Below are 19,725 nucleotides of genomic sequence, written 5' to 3'. Positions count from 1 at the left end.
CGTGGCCGTCCGCGCCGGGAGCCCCCGGGTGGGGCGCGGCGCGCGGGCGAGGCGGTCCCTCCCCCTGCCCCCGGTGCGGGTGGTCGCGGTCCCAGCTGCGGCGTGTCACCCCGGGAGGACTTCTTTCTCCTCGGGCGCGCCAGAACTAGTTGGCGTGGTCGCGGACGCGAAAGCGGGGCCAGGCCCGGGGGGGTGGGCCCCGGGGGAAGGCGGGGGGCGGCGGAGAGAGCTCGCGGGGCGCCTCCTGACCGCCCCGCCGGTACCTGCCCGCCGTTGGTTGTCGTTGTTTGGCTTTTAGACGGTGGGGATGGCGCCCGTGGAACGTACGCCGTATGCGTGCGCTTCTTGCCATGGAAATTGCCTTGAAACCATTTGTGTTCCTTTACCCCCTTTAAAAAAAAGGCTGAACTCCGAGCAGCTGTGTTTTTAGCCCTAGAAGAGCAAGAAAAAGTAGAGGTATGAAATCTACAAATTTCAATATTACCCTGTTCGTTGATGTTTGATTTTTAATTACTTAGAGATCATTCTAAAATGCTGCTTACGGTAGCGTGTAGCCGGCGAGGAGTTTGAGTTACTAAGGATTACATTTCTTTGCTATTGGAAGGGAGGCAAAATGACTCTCTTTTTGCCTGTATTTTAGATTGTTTGGGGTGATCTAAAGAAAGTTAAGGTCCCACGGTAAGTCTGAGGCTGGTGGTAAATCTTAGGTGGTGTAGATAGATCCCTTCCCGTAGGGGAAGTCTGGACAACAAGGTCATAGGAGCTGCTTGAAGAAATGGTTCCATGGTCGGCGAGTTCCCGGCAGGATCCTTCAGGACCTTTACTGTGTCAGTGTGCATTGTGAACACCCGCCCGGTGGGGGCACACAGTCTCACCACCACTCTGAATAAGTATTCGGGAACTGGTCGGCGACAGTCACTCCACCATCAGGGTCTTCACCGCCCTCTGTGGCAAATCCGTCTAATCTCCTTACCTCTTTAGACTTAGGTGCCTGCGCCACCTCCCCCCCCCTCAACTTGCTGAAGCGCTTCGATTCCTGGCTCTTCTGTGTTTGTCCAGGTGTCCGTCTTCTCTCGGCTGGCCTCTGTTCTTGACTTGTCTGGACCCCGTGGCCCGTGTCTCAGAAACCGCAGCTGCCTCGCCTTCCAGCCATACTTGCGCTGGGAAAAGCCGCGAAGGTCCTTCAATTCAGCAGACTGCTCCCCTCCCTGCTTGTGCACGTGTGTGCTAGAGCGGTCACCCAGCGTGGCCTGCTGCTGTGACTGGCTGCTGGGTGCCGGCCTCGGCCGGGTCCGAGCAGGCCCTGCACCTCGCTCAGCACCTCCCGCTCGGCCCACACCGACGTCCACCTCCCGTTCCCCTCACTGTCAACGGCCACTCTCGCTTCTTGCTTCACAGGGAAATAGAAGCATCCAGTCCTGACGATTGGTGTGTGCCCCGCCCCCATCTGTCGCTCGCCCAGGAAAAGCTTGCCCGCATCTGTATTTATCTGTGCCTCTTTCCTTCCTGCTTTGGCGGAGGAGGCTCTGTCTCGTCCATCAGTGGTCACTTTGTCTGCGTTTTGCCTTCTAGGTACTCTCAGCTCCTTAGCTGTTTGCTGTGTCTTTGCTCTCTCCCTTAACTCTTTGCTTGACTCATGTTCCGCTTTTAATACCCCGCTGGCTCTTCCCCTCACAGCCAAGTTTGGAAAGAGCGTGTAGGTCTTATCTCTTAAGTTCTAGGCATCCTTTAATCTGTTAATATCTTCAGTCCATTTAAATTGGTTTCAGTCGGTTAAGCGTCCAACTTCAGCCAGGTCACGATCTCGCGGTCCGTGAGTTCGAGCCCCGCGTCAGGCTCTGGGCTGATGGCTCAGAGCCTGGAGCCTGTTTCCGATTCTGTGTCTCCCTCTCTCTCTGCCCCTCCCCCGTTCATGCTCCGTCTCTCTCTGTCCCAAAAATAAATAAAAACGTTGGAAAAAAAATTAAAAAAAAAAATTGGTTTTAAATCTGCTACATCTAAGTAACTCCTTTTGCTGAGGTCAAGAAGAATCTCCTTATTGACCGTATTTTAGTTCTTACCTATCTTAGTTCTTTGCAGCATTTGGCATTCTTAATCCTTCTCTCCCCGAAAGTCTCCCCGGAGTTTTGGGGCTTTTTTCTGTTTTCTTCTTTTTTCCTTTTGACCCCTCCTTGGTTCCTTTAGCGTGATCTTTGTCCTGTGCACCTCGCTTAAATCCCTGGCGCGTTATCTGGTGGTTCTCGTTCGTTCTGTGTTCTCTCCCCGATGACCTTGGCCACAGCAGTGACTTCAGCCCTGCAGCTTTGATCCATAGCGTGAGCCTCAGACCTGTCACGGTGCCTGCTAGACCGATTGGGCTCACGGGGACAGCTCTGTATCCAAGCGGGACATCAGAGAGGTGCCTGGACCCTGCTCTTTCTGTGTGTCCAGTGAGTTGCCTGGCTGTGTCACACTGTACCTGAGACGTCTGAGGTTCTCTGCTGCCCTCCTAGCCTGTGTTTAGCTACTTCTTTTCCACCTTGCCCGTTCCTTCCCTCTAGTCTCCCCTTTGCTCGTGTCCCTCGCTGTCTTCCTGAAGTGCTTCTCCACAGTGCTCCTCGATTGGCTGTTTTTATCCACATCTGATCTTGTCCTCCACTTTCTTTAAATATTTCAGTCGACTCACTGTCTTAAAATTCCCTAGACCAACCTATTAAGGACCTCCGTGTTCTTCTTTTTTTTTTTTAATGTTTATTTTTGAGAGAAGAGAGACAGAGACAGAGCGTGAGTGGGGGAGGGGCAGAGAGAGCCAGAGACACGGAATCCGAAGAAGGCTCCAGGCTCTGAGCCGTCAGCACAGAGCCCGACGCGGGGCTTGAACCCACGAACTGTGAGATCATGACCTGAGCGGAAGTCGGACGCTCAACCGACTGAGCCCCCCAGGCGCCCCAAGGACCTTTGTCTTCTTTCCCTTCCTTATCTTTTTGGTTTTTTAAAAACAACTTTATTCAGATAGAATTGACCCACAGTAAATTCAACATACTTAAACGTACAACATGTTACATTTTAACAAATTTATGCAACCATGAGGCAGGCAAGATAGTGGCCGCCTCCTGACCCTCCAAAGCTTCCTCGGACCTCTTTGTAACACCCTTCCCGGCCCTGGGCATCCATGCCTGTAAGTGCCATTCAAGTGGAATCCTGCAGCCTAGGCTCCTTTCTGCCTCGACCTGGCTGCATTCATTCCGCGTGACGCTTCGAGATTCTTCATGTCCTTTGTGTTGCTGGCCGGTCCCATCCCCCTCCCGCGTAGTGCCCGCTGTGTGGTCACGTGGCTGTTTACTCACCTGGGGATGAACTTTTGACTTGTTGCCACGTTTCTTACAAACGGGGCTTCTGGGAACGTTCACGTGCACATCTTTGCTTGGATCCGTGCTTTTCTTCGAGAAAATACCTACAGATGGGTCCTAGGGGAGGGGTGGTTTCAGCTTTTGAAAACATTGCCAGATTACTTTCCCAAGTGATTGCACCATTTACAGTCCCGTTGGTGGAGCGTGAGGCCCCCGTTATACCTGTAGTTCAGTCTGCTTAAGGAAGCTGGGGTGACCCACAGGTATCGTTCCTGTATCCGAATACACGTCTAATGACAGAAACAAGCTGGCCCGTGCACTGCGGAAAATCATCTCACATACTGCTGACGAGCGGGGAGTAGCAAGTGTGTAATTTGAGTCCCGCTCACTGTAAGCGTGCTATAAATGGTAGATGTGCCCGGCGACAAAATGTCAGCTTCACGTGTTTGGAATAGTAAACAGTTGTTTTTGTAAGTAAACGTAATGTCATTTTGCAGGAGCGCTTGAAGACTTAGGCTCTAAAGTAGTTTAATAAGCAGTTTATGAAATGTTTACCAATTATAAATAAATTTTTTTAAAGTTTACTTATTTTTGACAGAGAGAGAGAGACAGAGCATGAGCGGGGGAGGGGAAGAGAGAGAGGGAGACACAGAATCGGAAGCAGGCTCCATGCTCCGAGCTGTCAGCACAGAGCCCGACTTGGGGCTTGAACTCACAGACCACGAGATCATGACCTGAGCTGAAGTCAGATGCTCAACCCACTGAGCCACCCAGGCACCCCACCAACTATAAATAAATACACATTTCACGTATAGTTTCGTTTAATTAAGTTTGAAACATTAAGTAGTACGGAAGAGTTTTTATAGTAGTTAGGAGTTTTGGAATGGGCTTGACCATAATTTTGCGAGTGACCGTATCTCATTTATATCTTTGCCAAAACATTAAATGTTAAACCACACGTCGTAGTTGTTTTTAGGATAAACACATGACACAGTATTTCGTTTTTTAACAGAACAAAACTCCTCTAGTCAATGAGAGCCTGAGAAAGTTCTTGAACACGAGAGATGGTAAGATGTTCAGCTGGTTCTTGTTTGTTTTGTCTCTCTCCGGATTGTCAAATGATGGCTCCGTTTCGGAGAGAGCAGGGGTTTGAGATGTTTTTTGAGGTCTGTGATTCTTACAACTCCTCACTTTAAAATTGCCATTTATTGAACAGCTGTTAAGTTGTTTAAATATCATCGGTCATGGGAAATTGTTGGCTAAAAGCGCTCTAAGGAGCGGAACACTCGAGCCCACCTGTGAAATGTCAAGTTGTCTGATTAACAGTTGGCTCCAAACTGATGATCCTACGAGAAAAACGAGGAGACTCGAGATGTTCATTGCGTGACCGTGTTCTTCTAAGATCAGTTTGCGGTGAAACGGTTTAGAAGCCTCGTTTTTCCCGTCAGTGGGTTGGGCTTATTTCATGGTGTCCACGAGGAGGCTTCGGGGTTCCCGGAGGGGAGGCATATGCTCATCAGCTCTCGCTTTTTTGCAGGCCGGCTGGTGGCTGGTCTTGTTGCAGAGTTTCTTCAGTTTTTCCATCTTGACTTCACCTTGGCCGTTTTTCAGCCTGAAACTAGCACAGTAAGAATAATGACTTTTGCATCTACCGTTTGAAACTTTCTCTGTCACAAGTGGGTTCGGTTAAGCCGAAACTTCATGAAATTTGACAATTTGCAGTGTCTTGCGTAGAGGTTTCTTTGGCAGTTGATTATCTGTCTTTCATAAAAGCCGTCTGCACGGTAGCTACTTGGTTCCAGTGCTGCTTCCTAGAACTTCATAGAACTCCTTCATAGAAAGGAGTCTTTCATGGCGTGACGACACCCATTAATGGGGACTTTGGGTGTAGGGACTTGGTAAAGGAAAGAGATAATTTAAAAAAAATTTTTTTTTAATGTTTATTTTTGAGAGAGACAGAGACAGAATGTGAGTGGGTTAGGGGCAGAGAGAGAGGGAGACAGAGTCTGAAGCAGGCTCCAGGCTCTGAGCTGTCAGCACAGAGCCCAAGGTGGGGCTTGAACCCATGAACCGTGAGATCATGACCTGAGCCGAAGCCGGAGGCTCAACCGACTGAGCCACCCAGGCACCCCAAGTTTATTTAAATTTAAAGAGAGAGAGAGAGACACAGAGTGTGAGTGGGGGAGGAGCAGAGAGAGGGGGAGACACAGAATCCGCAGCAGGTTCCAGGCTCCGAGCTCAGCTCAGCACAGAGCCCGATGTGGGGCTCGAACTCACAGACAGTGAGATCATGACCTGAGCCAAAGTCAGATGCTCAGCCGACTGAGCCACCCAGGCGCCCCTAGATAGTCTTTTTTAAGTAAGCATTTTATTTGTTAGAAAAATGGTCTCTCTGAGTTTAGAGATCTCTTTCAATTTCAAAAATATTTTCCTTTAATCTCTGAAAATAATTTGCATACTTTTGTGCAGTTTATATCTTACTTCTCACGTCTTATTTCTGCCCTAGTTTCAAGGTCTTGAAGGTCGAGAGAATTTAGCCCGAGACCTAGGTATTATTGAAGCAGAAGGTACTGTGGGTGGACCTTTATTATTAGAAGTGATCAGACGTTGTCAACAGAAAGAAAAAGGATCAACCAACGGGGAGGTGAGTACAGTCCTAGCCTTCGTTATCTTTGTTTATTTTAAGTATTGGCTGCTCAGCAGAGCCACGCACGTGTTTGCATACATAGTGAGTCAGAGTTTAAACGGAAAGAAGCTGTTCCCTTAAAGCAAAACGAAACACACTCAGATTGTATACACGCACAGTTTGAGGAAAATCGGAGAAATGGTAGCTCCCAGTCTGGAGCTGCACTCGTTGTGTAGACGGACGTGGGGTCAACACGTGGGGTCAACCTACAACACCCTGTTGGGGTCAGGGGCCAGGCTCCCTGGAACGGGCTCCAGCTCGTCCACCCACTAGCCGTTGGCTCTAGGTGAGCCGTCCCTCCCCAGTGGCTCCTGTGTGGGGTGGGGAGAGAGGCCGCCTCACGGGCATCGCAGAGCCTGATGCAGGAGTTAGTGCACGCGAAGCGTGGAGGACACTGCGCGTGTTGTTAGCCGCTGTCTGGTTACCATTTCAACCAACAGGGCTGCATTAGAGGCTGGTTAACAACACTTTGAACTTAAAGGCTTTTGAAAAAGAGACGTAGAGCCGGTTAAGCTGTTGGTCATGCTTAGTTTCTGGACATTTCCAAGCTTTTGTGTTCTTATTCCTTTTGTTTAGAAATCCCACTAATGAGGTTAATGGTCTGATTTCTATTTGCAAACGTTAGCTTTATGTAAAGACGCTGTCTCACAGATGTGGATGGTATGGTAGTCGTCTCAGACACCTGGCTGATGGTGTGTTTTAGTCCCACGAGTCCCGGGTTTATAGGTAAGGTTGTGGGGGTTGCACACTGCCACGTACACAGCCTCAGAGTTTATTTTCTGTTAGGATCTTTGAACATCAGGAAAGCCTGACTGAGCACCTGTTACATGTAAGGCCTAACAGACACTTCCAATGAAAAGATAAGATATGAGAACGTTTCTTGGACTAGAAGAGTTGAGGGCTATTCAAGCTGGAATGCGCTCACGTAAGGAAACAGACGTTGACGTGACGCTCGTGATACCAGAGGGAGTATCCAGTAAGTGATTGGTTCTGAGCATTTTACGAGCAGTAAGGTTAGTTAAAGGGGGCAGTGGTTTCTTTTTTTAATTCAGTGTTTACTTATTTTTGAGAGAGAGTGGGAGAGAGACAGAGCATGAGCAGGGGAGGGGCAGAGAGAGGGGGAGACACAGAATCGGAAGCAGGCTCCAGGCTCTGAGCTGTCAGCACAGAGCCGGATGCGGGGCTTGAACCCATGAACCGGGAGATCGTGGCCTGAGCCGAAGCCGGACGCTTAACCAGCTGAGCCCCCCCGGGCGCCCCAGGGGCAGCGGTCGTTTCCAGTCGTTAAACCCCATCTTGCTGCGGGAGGACAGGAGGGGACAGGACCGGGAAGGTGTCCCGAGCGGCAGGAAGCAGACCCGCGTCCCGGTGAGACCCGCGTCCCGGTGGGTGAGCAAGTCAGCCCACGCAGAGCCCACGTTGTCGCTCAGCTTGTGGGTGTAATTTCACTCGTTTGTAGTTGTTTCCCCAGTGTCTGGTGGTGCTTATCATGGGATGGGCGTCGTACCAGCTAGTGGCGAAGAAGAAGTCGCATGAACTTAAGGAACTCCAGACCTCCTCGCTTCCTGCTCTCTCCTGGGCCGGTGGGTGGTGGTGAGCCGTGTCTGTCTGCCTGCCCTCCTCTTTCCTTCCGGGTCGCCCTTCGGTCCATCTCCCTGCAGCGCCAGCCACCCGCGTCATCGTCGTCGTCGTCTCTGGTTCACCGTCCCTCCCTCACGCGCCAGCCTTGGCTCGGACGCGGAGCCGGGCTGCTGGGGTCACCTCCCGGAGGTCACTTAACCTTCACGCGCCCTGGGTCCTCACCTATGAGACGGAGAGACTAGAAATGACCTCGAGGGTCGTAGTGCGGACCGAGGTCGTCCGGGCACGTAGAGGTCTCGTAAGGTTTGGCCTGTGTTGCCACCGTGTCTCGTGTTGTTACCATTCCCGTCAGGAGGGCTCCCCACATCCGGCTCAGCGCCTCCTCCCGGCTTGAAACCAGGATTTCCAGCCCTTCACAAACATCCCCGCCTGGTCGGCTCACTCGGGCGTCTGAGTCCTGTGTGAAAAAACCAGCTTTATCTTCTGACCGAGCGGAAGCCGCACGAGACACAGAAATCCGCCTCCTCCCGCGTGACCGCGCAGCCCCAGCTCTCGCCCTCCGCTTCTCTGTGTGTGTCGGTCGTGTGCCTGTGCCTCCTCGGTCTCGCTCCGAGGAGCTGCCTCTCCCCTGGTGGCCTCGGTCGGTCCCTCCGTCAGGAGGACTCCCTGTCCCGCCTGAAGCCGCCGTCACCGGCCAGCTCTGTGTGCTGTGGACGGGGTGGGGGGGGTCGGCCTCGAGCCGGGACCCGGTCAGAGCTGTCTCTCCCAGTGGGTTCGGTCTGAAAATGGAAACTCAGCGGTGCCTTCTTCCGTCGTCGTGACCGGAGGCCCCGGCGCCTCCCCGATCAGCCTAGCCCGTGTCACGGCCGCGGTCTGTCAGACGGGCCCGGAGGAGGCTTCCGTGGCGTCACGAGGCCGGAGACCGCTGCGAGATACCTACTTTCTGCTACTTTTCCCCTCTTAATATTGGGGTGTGTACTTCGCGTGTGCGTGTGCGTGTGGGTGCACACAAATAAATCCGGAGTCGAGTTCATATTTAAAGTAGGGAACTCACGGGTGTCCATTTTGGCTCTTCTGTCTTTCACTAGTGTTCATAACTTTGAGAGGAAGCCTGTCGTTTATATAGTGAAATAAAAAATGGTAGGAAATGGTAGGTTTTTTTTAAATTAATCTTTGACTTCTGACGCCGGGGAAGAAAACCAGCTGTGGATTAAGCCCACTGAAGTCAGTTAGTGATGCCTTTACCCAAATTGCATTTTATTTTATTTTATTTAAAAAAAAAAAAAAATTTTTTTTTAACGTTTATTTATTTTTGAGACCGAGAGAGACAGAGTATGAACGGGGGAGGGGCAGAGAGAGAGGGAGACACAGAACCAGAAGCAGGCTCCACGCTCTGAGCCATCAGCCCAGAGCCCGATGCGGGGCTCGAATTCATGGACCACGAGATCGTGACCTGAGCTGAAGTCGGATGCTTAACCGACTGAGCCACCCAGGTGCCCCCCAAATTGCATTTTAAACCACCTGAAGAATCCGGTTGCCGGGCCCGCATCCTCGCCCGGGACTTTGAGTTGACTTGGCAGAGGGTGTTGGATGTGCCCCCGCGTGGAGTCCTGCACTCGCCGGTCTGCACTACCCCTGGTGAGCCCTGTCCTCCCCGGGAGCGCCTCGTGGTCGCCCCCGTCCAGCTCAGCGGCACCTGCGGGTGCCCTCGGCGCTCGGTCTGCACCCTTCGCTGTTGCCGACTCCGTGTTGAAGCTCAGCTCTTCATCTGTTCCTTTCCTCTGTAGAAATTGCACTCACCGTGTGATGGCAACCAGACAGCGTCCAGATTCCTCAGTCTTGACGCGTCGACTCGTCTTTCTGGCCTTACGTCCTTTTTTGAAACTTGGGACCTTGAGCTTGAGGCAGATGGCTCGTCCTTGAAAGTGGCTTTTGCTTTCTCGCCTTCTGATCCCTTGTCCCCCTGCAGTGGCACATCACCCCCGCCTCCGGCCGGGGAGTTTCTCATTCCCAGCCTCTCTTCCACTCTGCCTTTTGGGATGTTGCCTCTTGCTCGTCCTCTCTCCCTGCTGACTGCCGTTGGAGCTGAGCCCTGGCCCCACCTGCCTGTGGCCGTGCCTGCTGCGGCCCGGCCCTCTCTCCTCACGTCAGGCCTCTGTTGGGGACAGGCATTCTTAACAGATCGGGCGTTCACGGTCAGTGGGAAGCTTTTGTAGACTTGCATCCACGGGAGGTACACGTTTGTACACGTTTGGGAAGGTTAGATGGCGAGATCGGGGGAAGGCGTATCTCGACCAGGACAGTGGCTGTAAACACAGAGACAAACGGGCAGAAAAAGATCCCCTGTGAAGGAAGAAGCGGCCAGACCGAGTGAGCTGATATCTTGGCAGAGGGCTAGGGCCTTGGAGGGTAATCGGGAAGAAGAGAAGTTTGCAGAGGTGAGGTGAGGCGGTCAGCGTGGGACAAGGCGACGCCGTTACTCGACGTCATGGGGCCGCCGGAGGAGCGAAGGTGTGCAGCGCAGCGTGTTTTCGCGTTTAAAAGCTGCAGTTGTTGGAAGGGTTCTTCTGGCAAAGTGACCGATGTTTAACACGCATGCGGTGCACAGAGCTTGTGATGATGGAGCGGGTGAAGTTTAGGAGGTGATTTCCGGTCAAGAAACATGGCAGAATTTCTCCTTTGCGTTCAGCGTAGCGCCGAGAGCTGACCGGCCGTGCGCTGCTGCCCTGCAGACGGTGGTTGTGTGACGCGGACGTGGGCGGTGACGGGCGGTGACAGGGCTGGACGGGCACTGGGCTCAGAGAGGAGGAAGGCAGGGGCGTGGTCGTCGAAGAGGGCGACTCACGAGAGTTGCTCGTTGATACGATGGAGACACAGCGGGGTAGGGAAGCGAGTCTGCAAGCAGGGCTGTGGCTCACGGGCCGGCTGGGTTCACGCGGGCTGGGCGGGGAGACTGGGTCAAGGTCATTGAGCGAAATACTTAGGTGATTGGGATCTAAGTGTGTTTCGTTTTGTTTCTGTTGTAGTAAAATTGGGGAAAATCTCATAAGAATATTTACGTTAATTACAAAAACACCAACGTCCTGTAGTAGTTTTAAATGCTACAATTCCGTTGAGGCATGATTAGTATATTTATGTTTTGCTCTGAACCTGTTTTAATTTTAAACTGTGAAATGTTTCAGGGTGCGCTAGATCTCTCTGATGTGCATTCTCCACCGAAGTCACCGGACGGCAAGACGAGCGCACACAGCGGTCCCAGCAAGGTGAGCCGGCCGCGGGGACTCTGCTGCCGTCTCTCCCGTCGCGTGACTGACGCCAGCGCTGCGTAGTTTCGCGAAGACGCGTCTTTCCCCTGATGCAGCGTGTGGTTTTACAGATTATTTCCCTTGGTTGGGACTGTGTTGAATTTTGCGTCCTGGAGAGGAATATGCTGTTGAATAACAGAATTGGGGGATCTGTGGGCTCATGTGGTCCTTGGAACATCTTCTTCCTCAGTTTGGTCCTTGGAACATCTTCTTCCTCAGCTGACCAGGACATTTACTTACTCTTCGCTTATACATTCCTGGCTCGAGGGTACTAGGTTCCAGACTGTGGTTCCAGGATATCGTTGTGTTGAATATCGCAGATGGGGGACCAGTTTGGATGGTAAATTACAAGGGTTTTATGTTAGCGAGCCATTTGGAGGATTCATACGAACGTACGTTTGCTCTGGCCGGGTGCGTAGGGGGCGGCTATGGGTTGTTGAGCCGAGGCCTTCCGGTCTCAGGGATTTGGCACCCTGGACGGGACTAGAGCGGGACCCTGGGACTGGAAGCCAGGGGCAACAGGGCGGCAGAAGCAGGATGCTTTGGGAGCGTGCCGCCCCGTGACCGGTCGGGCGCAGCGCGCACCGGTGGAACGGGCCAGTCCTAGCCGGAGTGGGGTGGGGTCGGGTCGGGTGGCGTTGGGACCGTCGCTCTGATCTCCAGCCCGCAGGGTTAGGGTGACGCGCTGGAGGAGCTGTGCGGGTGGTTCCAGGTGAGGCGACGCGTAGGGGCCGGACGTGGTAGAGGGGGTTTCTCTGTCTCAGACGCCCGGGCTCAGACACCGTGAGCGGTCCCTGCTGTGTTGTCGCCGGTTCTTGGATGTGGCTGCTCCTTTTCATTTTTCCGATTTGGAGACCAAAGGGTTTGGTGCTTTATTTCCCGCCGCGGGAAGGGGCCGTCATCCCGTGTGTAGCGGTCCCCTCTCCCCGAGGTCTGGTGAGCTTTTTCTGTGGGGAAGGTTTTCCCTTGATGCTCATGGGAGGCCGTGACCACAGTAACAGAGAGAACGAGGTTGTGAGTGAATTTAAGAAGACCCTTTAAATGAATTGTCAGCTGTCAGAGCCTTTGTGAGCAGCACTGCTTTCTGTGAAAATGTCTGGCTGGGAAGGGGTTCAAATTAACGCATATTCCAGAACATCAGTGCCCACAGCATTGAGCTCTCTGGACGCTCCCTCTTTAGCAGAGTAGCAGTATTTTTTTTTTTTTTTTTTAATTTTTTTTTTTTCAACAGTATTTTTTTAAAGCCAATTAGCAGCACCGACTTTAGCACGCGGTGGGTCTTCAGGATAAGATAGCAAAGCCTTTCGCATGTTCTTACTCTCTGTGCACAGACTTAAGTTTCAAGATCTAGAAGTTTTGATGAGGATCGTTGACGTTAGCTGGCGGGGGAACGTTGCCCCACGTGCTCACAGGACAGTGATGTCGTCTTGAAGGGTGATTGAGAGGGCGGTCCTCCGTGCTCCGGGTGGCCGTGGCCGCTCCCGGTGCCACGGCCGACTCGTGTCAATGGGAGGCCTTCTGATGGTGGGAACGTGGTTCCTGGTAGCGCTGACGTGTGGATTCGGAGTTTTGGCACTTTCCCCACCTTTCACTCGCCTGCTTTCTTTTACAGCTCGGTGCTCTCTGAATCATTTTGGGCTCTGAGGAGAGCCTGTGTCTTAGAGCAGGTGCCTTACCGGCCCGGGAGCCCACAGAGGGGCCTGGGGACCCTGGGAAGTCGTGGTCAGGCCTTGGGGCCAGCCCGACTTTCAGAGCCCGTGCTGTGTGCTCCCGAGGAAGCTTCGGGAAGCCGGCCCGGGAGGGCCCGGAGGAGCGGTTGCCCGCACAGCTGCCGTGGGGCGGGCTGCGGCCGCGGTGTGGACGGGTGACCGGGTAGCCGTGAGGCCCAGCGGTTCCCCGTGGGTTGAACCACTTGAGGAAAGGAGTTAAGGCAAGAGAAGAAAAAAAAATAGTGGGCCTCTAAAAGGAACAGATTGATTCAGGTTTCCAGTTTTAAGAACTTTGCTAATCGGAAGCTTCATTAGTTTGGTGATGAATTAGTTTCTTTTTGAAGATATATGCTTTGTGGTAAAATGTCATTTTATTCTCATGCTCAGATACCAAGGTACACAGGACAAGGTAAGAAGAAGACAAGCAGGCGGAAGTCTGGTGCCAAGGTAACACGCGCAAGGGCAGAGGGGGAGCGCAGCCCGCGCCACAGCAGACTGCCAGCCTGGGGGCCGCGGGTCCCTGCCGGGTACTGGGTCCCTGCCGGACGGTCCCTGCCCGCCCTGGGCCCGTGCTCCTTTGTCTGCGGTCACTTGTGATAAAGTCACGGTGCCGAGAAAAGTAATCTGACTTTCAGTTTTTATCCGGGTGAAAATCATACTGTTGTATTTTTCAAATGTGCTGTTAATTTTACTTCGAGAATTCTTTGTTTTGTCCAAAAAAAAGTCGAAAATATTTATTTTCCCTTTGGATGGTCCTATACATATTGTTTTTACAAATTTTTTTTTTAATGTTTTTATTTATTTTTGAGAGACAGAGCATGAGCAGGGCAGGGGCAGAGAGAGAGGGAGACACAGAATCCGCAGCAGGCTCCAGGCTCCGAGCTGTCGGCACAGAGCCTGATGCGGGGCTCGAATTCACAAACTGTGAGATCATGACCTGAGCCGAAGTCGGATGCTCAACCGACTGAACCACCTAGGCGCCCCTTTAAAAAAAAAAAAAAAAAATTTTTTTAACGTTTTTATTTTTGAGACAGAGAGAGACAGCATGAGCAGGGGAGGGGGTCCTGTTCTTATTCTTAACGTTATGATTTTTATCTGAGGTAAATAGAACATCAGACTACTTTTTGGATAAGTTCCGGGCGATAAATGAAAGGTGTTCAGCATTCAGCAACTCACCTTCCTGTTGCACATTGATGTCGATGACGAGCCTTTCCACGAAGCCCTGGCCGCGGGGGTGCCTGGGGCGGGGGGTGTGTGGGGGTGCACAGGGTAGGCGCACTGAGTCATCAGGAATCTGTGCCTGGCTGCGTTTTTTTCCTCGCCCAGAGATGACAAAAATTGACCCAGCCAGTAGATTAGCTGCTTTTATTTATTTATTTTTTTTAATTTTTTTTTTCAACGTTTATTTATTTTTGGGACAGAGAGAGACAGAGCATGAACGGGGGAGGGGCAGAGAGAGAGGGAGACACAGAATCGGAAACAGGCTCCAGGCTCCGAGCCGTCAGCCCGGAGCCCGACGCGGGGCTCGAACTCACGGAACCGCGAGATCGTGACCTGGCTGAAGTCGGACGCTCAACCGACTGTGCCACCCAGGCGCCCCTAGATTAGCTGCTTTTAAAATTTAAGTATTAGAGTTCTTGGAAGCACACTACTCATCAGGACAGTTCTCATACCTGTTTAGGATAAGATATTTAAGGTATTTCGTTTTTAGTTCTGTGAGATGCTTCCGTTCTTGTGGAACCTTAGCTTATAATTGAAGACCTTCAAAGTTAAAGGGCTTTTAAACCCTGGATTTGTTGTGTTAGCTGCCTTCATTCTTGTGGTTTCACCAGTAAATTCCCGTTATTGTACTTGTTCGTGTCGTCTGTGTGTGTTTCTACGTGAGAAGACCCTTTAGAGTGGTATTTAGCAGGTACGTTTGAACACGTGTGCGGTGCACATCACTGTGTTAAGCGCTGTGGGCACTTCACCGTGGTCCCCACCGAAACAGGTGACAGTCTCATTGGAGAGGTGAGGCCCCCCTTAAGAAAGATGGCTAACGATATAAAACAGCGTAGTTTTTTTAAAGATACATTTGATCAATTTGTTGGACTTTTCAAAAACGTTAAAAGCATATTTCATAGTATTACATTTTCATCCAATCTTCCTGGTTCAGACATTTCGAAGAGGTCTATACATAGAACCAAAGCACGTCAAAAGATGAATTTTCACTTTGTAGTGAAATGCAGCCGTGGTGGGCCCAGACTTTACCCTTCAGTCTACAGCGGGCAGGCCTCGTGGTCCCCCGACCTGGGGGGGCGATTGAAGAATGTGGACAGGCCCATGCCCCGGAATTGTAGGCTATCAGTCGGGCCCCTTTTATCTCATTTTTGTATTTCTGACCAAAGATACTTAGCCACTTTGAAACCTTCCCCCGCTCCCCCCCTCCTTGATCTTGTTTCTGAATTGCCATTATAAATCTGTATCGCACCCAGCATCCCCTATTTCCGGCCTGATAGGTGAGCCCTTAGCTCTCATTCCAATGCCTCTCTGCCTTGCCTGCATGTGCGGTGGGTTTCCAGTGTCCTTAATATCCTAACACTCTTAACATCTTAATAATCAAATACCGAGCTGCCTGTGGACGTTGACGTTGGGCCCTTCACAGGGTAGCTAGGTGGCCTTTCCCAGGGTGCAAAGCTGTGAGCGTGGCCCCGCCTGCCAGGAGCCAGTGTGGGGACCACGGGCGGAGCAGCAGGAGAGCCCCACGCCGAGCAGGGAGCAGGGGCGTGGACGGGTCGTGTTCTTCTGCAGGCAGGAAGCAGGAAGGCTCGGGACTTAGGGCTTATTTGGAGATCCTTGGCTGTTTTCAGAGAAGTTATATCCATACTAGAAATGAGCTTCAAAAATCATTCATGTCTATATGTATATGTATACGTGTGTATATATATATATGTACGTATATATATTTGATTTGTACTTGTTACGATAAACCTGTCAATATGCAGAGCAAAATCCAAGGTTTTGGAGCGAATTTAAGTTGGTTGCATAAAAGTTACATTTCTGGTTTTTGTTCCTTTGTGAGATGCTGAAGGGTGGTGGAGGGTGGCCGGGGGCATTGGAGTCCTGGGTGGAGGGGTCTTGGGTGGGCGGGCCTGGCGGTAAACGTTCTCCGTGTGTCGGGAGCCCTCCTTCCGGAGCGTCGTCTGTACTGGTCTGGACTCCAGACTTCCGGAGTCTGTACTGATCAGTTTCACCGTAAACCCTTTGGTGCTGCCGACCCGGTGCCAGTTGTGGTGCATACTGGTGGAATCCACTGACTTAGGTGTGTTGTTTAAGACGTGAGGGAGTTTTTGTTTGCGATGTTTAGACTCAGAGGCTTTCTGTCATCGCGTTGAATGTAATGGGAAAGATCATCCTTTTTGTAATCGTTTCTCAGGGGTTTTAAATCTAGTGTGTGTGGAGGTATGTTTTGCTTCTCAAGTTCCTTTTTTGTTTTGTTCTTAATTTTTATTTTTTATCTTTTTAGATTTACATCCAAATTAGTTAGCGTATTGCTTCTCAAGTTCTTAAACAGGGATGCTTCTGAATTTGTTATTCCTTGTTTTCAAAATTCTGGGATCGGCCCAGCGTGATACTGATTGAGGGCAGGGGTGAAGACCGCCATGCGGGTACGTTTGGGGGTGGGGTGGGCATGCCTCTGTGTCTTTGCACTTTGCTCAGGGCTTTCTAGATACTCGAGCAGCGTCACTCCCTCACACACACACACACACACACACACACACACACACACACTCACACCCCTTCCTGAATGGATGGGTACACGTGGGTGAGCAGCAGGCCCAGCGCTGGGCCACTCGCACTTGTGCCCGGCCAGCTGCGCGTCGTGGGGCCGCTTCACGTTCGAGAGGGGACAGCCAGGCCCTCTCCCGCTGGCCCCCGAGCTGCTGGCCGGATCTGGGAGAGCGGAGCCTCGGTGCAGAGGCTCATTTTCTAGTCTGTTTTCAGAGCCAGAGGTAGGGTGCGTCTGCAGGGATAGCAGATTGTCTGTGGGTCAAAGGCATGGTGGTCTAGAGAAAGTTTTTAGAGGAGTTTAAATGTTCTGTGGCTTTCGAGACCTACGGTGTTATTTTCTAGGTGAGTGAATTCTAAATGTAGTTTTACAGCTGTAGTAAAATTCTTTAAATCTTGGGTCAAAAAAGGCCTCTGGCAGGGTGGGGGGGAGGGGCAGAGCTGGGGGCTTGAGACACCAGCGAGGAAGGGAATTAGTTCCCGTAGGTACTTTTGCAAAAGTGGGTTTGCTCTTTTTTTTTTTTTTTTTTTTTAAGTGGGTTATTTCTTTAGGTGTGATGTTTCTGTGCATGAGCAGTGCAGATTAAGCCTTTCGTTTGGAAAAGCAGAATGATTATTATTTTTTTGGTGGTCAAGATATTCTAGTGGTGATTTTTTGGTATTTTTTGGTTCTCGAGATGTTCTAGTGGTAACTCATTATTTGGTTCCTGGAAAATTTGTAGTTATTTTCACCGTGAAACTTCTTTCTCTGTGATGTCAGTTTTCTGTTAATCTAGAAATGACTGAAATCTAAATGTGTAAGTGTACTTGTAGAGAATTAGGTACATTCTGAAACTTTCTTGCAACTTTACTGTAATTTACCAGGACGGTTATTAGTCTCGAGGTCGGTGCACGGGCACTTAGTGACTGCTTTCTTCGTGCTGCTCAGTGGCTTCTGTGAAAAGACCGACCTCCAGGAGGGCTGTTGGCTACTGTCTGGAGCCCTGAGCAGGACTGCTGTGACAAGGCACCACCCACCTGGTGGCTTAAACAGCAAGCCCTTGCTGTCTCATGGTTCTGGAGGCCGCAGGTGTGAAAGGGGGGGTGTCCGCACGCCCGGTTCCTCTGAGGACTGTGAGGACGGCGTGCATCTGTCGCTCCGTTCCCGCCGGGATGCCCCTGTGGGTTCTCCCCGGGCGGCCTCCCCGTTGGGGAGCCAGGCCTGCCTCCTGCGCCGTGAGCCCTCGTGACCTGTCCCATCTGTCGTGACCCGATTGGTGAGGGCACGCTCTGGAGCACCGGGGGTTAGGGCTCCATCTTCTCCCTTTTGGGAAGACACCGTTCAACCCGTCACAACCGCTGAGGGCTCTGAGCTCGTCCAGGGAGTGAATGTGAAGGGAGTGAATTCGTCTAGGGATTCTTTCTGTTGTTGTCACACTTGTTTGTTGTAAACAGTGCTGAATTTTAGCTACCTTGGTTCCTCCAGTTTGTCCACATGTACGTGATGGAAACTGCGGTCACTGAATCTATGTGCACAAGACAGACTCGTCTCAAGCCACGATGCAGGGTATTTAAACAGATTCTAGGGAACACGTCGTGACTTGACTTCTTGTTGCTCAGAGGACTCGGATTTCCCGTGTGGAAATCGGTTTTAAAGTTCTGTAGTGCTTTTGTAGCAACCTGTCGATGTTTTGATAAATCCTTCTGTCAGTGTGGCTTGTTTTCCAACGGGAGAAGTGATTTGGAGTCACGTTGAGTGAATTCATTAGGAACCCGATTGAGTAAGGCTTCTTTAGATAAACACTTAGTCATAGTTAGGGTGACACATTCCTGTGTAGTTTAGAAATGGATTTGGAGCCCAGTTCCAAAGCAGATGGAGTGTTTTTAAATTTTACCCCCTAGATGACTAGAACTATAGTTTTAATTTTTTTCTAACGTTTATTTATCTTCGAGACAGAGAGAGACAGAGCATGAACGGGGAGGGGCAGAGAGAGAGGGAGACACAGAATCTGAAACAGGCTCCAGGCTCTGAGCTGTCGGCACAGAGCCCGACGCGGGGCTCAAACTCACGGACTGTGAGATCATGACCTGAGCCGAAGTCGGGCGCTCAACCGACTGAGCCACCCAGGCGCCCCGAGAACTGCAGTTTTAAAACAAACTAATTATTACTTTTAAAAATGCGTATTGTGCCGAACATCAGAGCGCGCTTGTCTGTGGAAGTTGTCTTCCTAAAACTAGTCCTTGTGCCTTTACCGGCGATACTGCTAGGACCAGTCAGAGATCACCAGGGATGGAGAGGGAGGGATCACTAAGCATCTGCAGTTCATCACGGGGACTGGAGTTACGTCACATAAACCGTTACGTGACTTCACGGGCGAGAGAGACTTTTTGGAATAATCCTGTGTTTTGTTAAGTTGCTTTACGTTTACGTCCCATTTTACTTCACACTGGCTCGACCTTTTGAATTTTCTCAGGAGTGTTCTGACGGAGAGAGTGTGTTTCTCGGTATCTGTAGTTGTAAATGGGTTTAAATGTCACGAGTCAGGGTATTTATTTCCACATGTATATGTCTTTGAAAACATAATCAATCCGTGTTTCAGCGGGTATGGATCGTACATGGCATCGGGCATGAATCCGGGGGCCATGTAGGTGGGTGGTGCTTCTCTGTAGTTGATCACATGGGGAACTTCCAGAAAGTGCTTGGGAGACGGTAAAACGTTTCTGCCGTGTGAAAGTGCCGCGTGTCGTCTAAAGGAGGACAAGTTGGTGTTTCTTGCCCCGGACGTTTCTTTTACAAGAATTGATATATCTATGTTAGGAACTTCTGGAATGTGTGGATCTGTACAAGGCCACACTGTGTAGCACGTGTCCTGCCTGCTGTTGGCTGATCACGGCCTCTTGGAGAAGTGTGAACTGTGTGTTAACACACACGCTCCACCCTGTCCGTACACGTACCGAAGGTGCGTCCTCCTGGAGCGCCGTCCTCACTGCTTCCTCGCCCGCTCGCCTCTCCCCCTGCACACGCCTCCTCTCTTAACTCCCAGCAGCAGTCCCGGCTGGAGAATACTACTCTGGTTGAATTCGGTTCCTTGTGTGGTCGGCAGTAGAGCGTGGACGGGGGAGGCGTCCGTGGGGGGACACGGGAGAGTCCTCTGCAACACGTGCGGGCCCCGGCCGCAGCACTGCCCTCTGTGATGTGGAAGGCCGAACCTGGGGAAGGTGTCCGTGTGAACCCACAAAAGTGCAATTTCATACGAGTCGACTTAATGGCATGGCATGAGTGTTAAGGGCTAAGCTCTGGAATCAGACCTTAGTGTTGACCTGGGGGGGGGGGGGGGGGGGGGGGGGGGGGGGGGGGGGGGGGGGGG

The 19,725-nt window shown here is 51.4% G+C and overlaps 1 protein-coding gene across 1 annotated transcript in view; it reads left to right on the top strand.

The window, feature by feature from the left end:
• CEP43 (centrosomal protein 43) overlaps positions 1–19,725 on the top strand; it is a 31,646-nt gene that overhangs the window by 544 nt on the left and 11,377 nt on the right. The window contains exons 2-7 of the mRNA XM_040449249.1: positions 366–456; positions 4,342–4,396; positions 4,867–4,955; positions 5,836–5,973; positions 10,779–10,859; positions 12,998–13,058. Of these exons, the coding sequence (XP_040305183.1) occupies positions 366–456; positions 4,342–4,396; positions 4,867–4,955; positions 5,836–5,973; positions 10,779–10,859; positions 12,998–13,058 (515 nt within the window). The remainder of the gene's footprint in view (positions 1–365; positions 457–4,341; positions 4,397–4,866; positions 4,956–5,835; positions 5,974–10,778; positions 10,860–12,997; positions 13,059–19,725) is intronic.

The sequence above is a fragment of the Herpailurus yagouaroundi genome, unplaced genomic scaffold, assembly GCF_014898765.1.
Source record: "Herpailurus yagouaroundi ecotype Mexico unplaced genomic scaffold, PumYag 198, whole genome shotgun sequence".
In the NCBI taxonomy this organism is placed as follows: Eukaryota; Metazoa; Chordata; class Mammalia; order Carnivora; family Felidae; genus Herpailurus; species Herpailurus yagouaroundi.
Note: the sequence above shows the minus strand (reverse complement) of the source record. Positions and strands in the feature narration are given on the sequence as shown.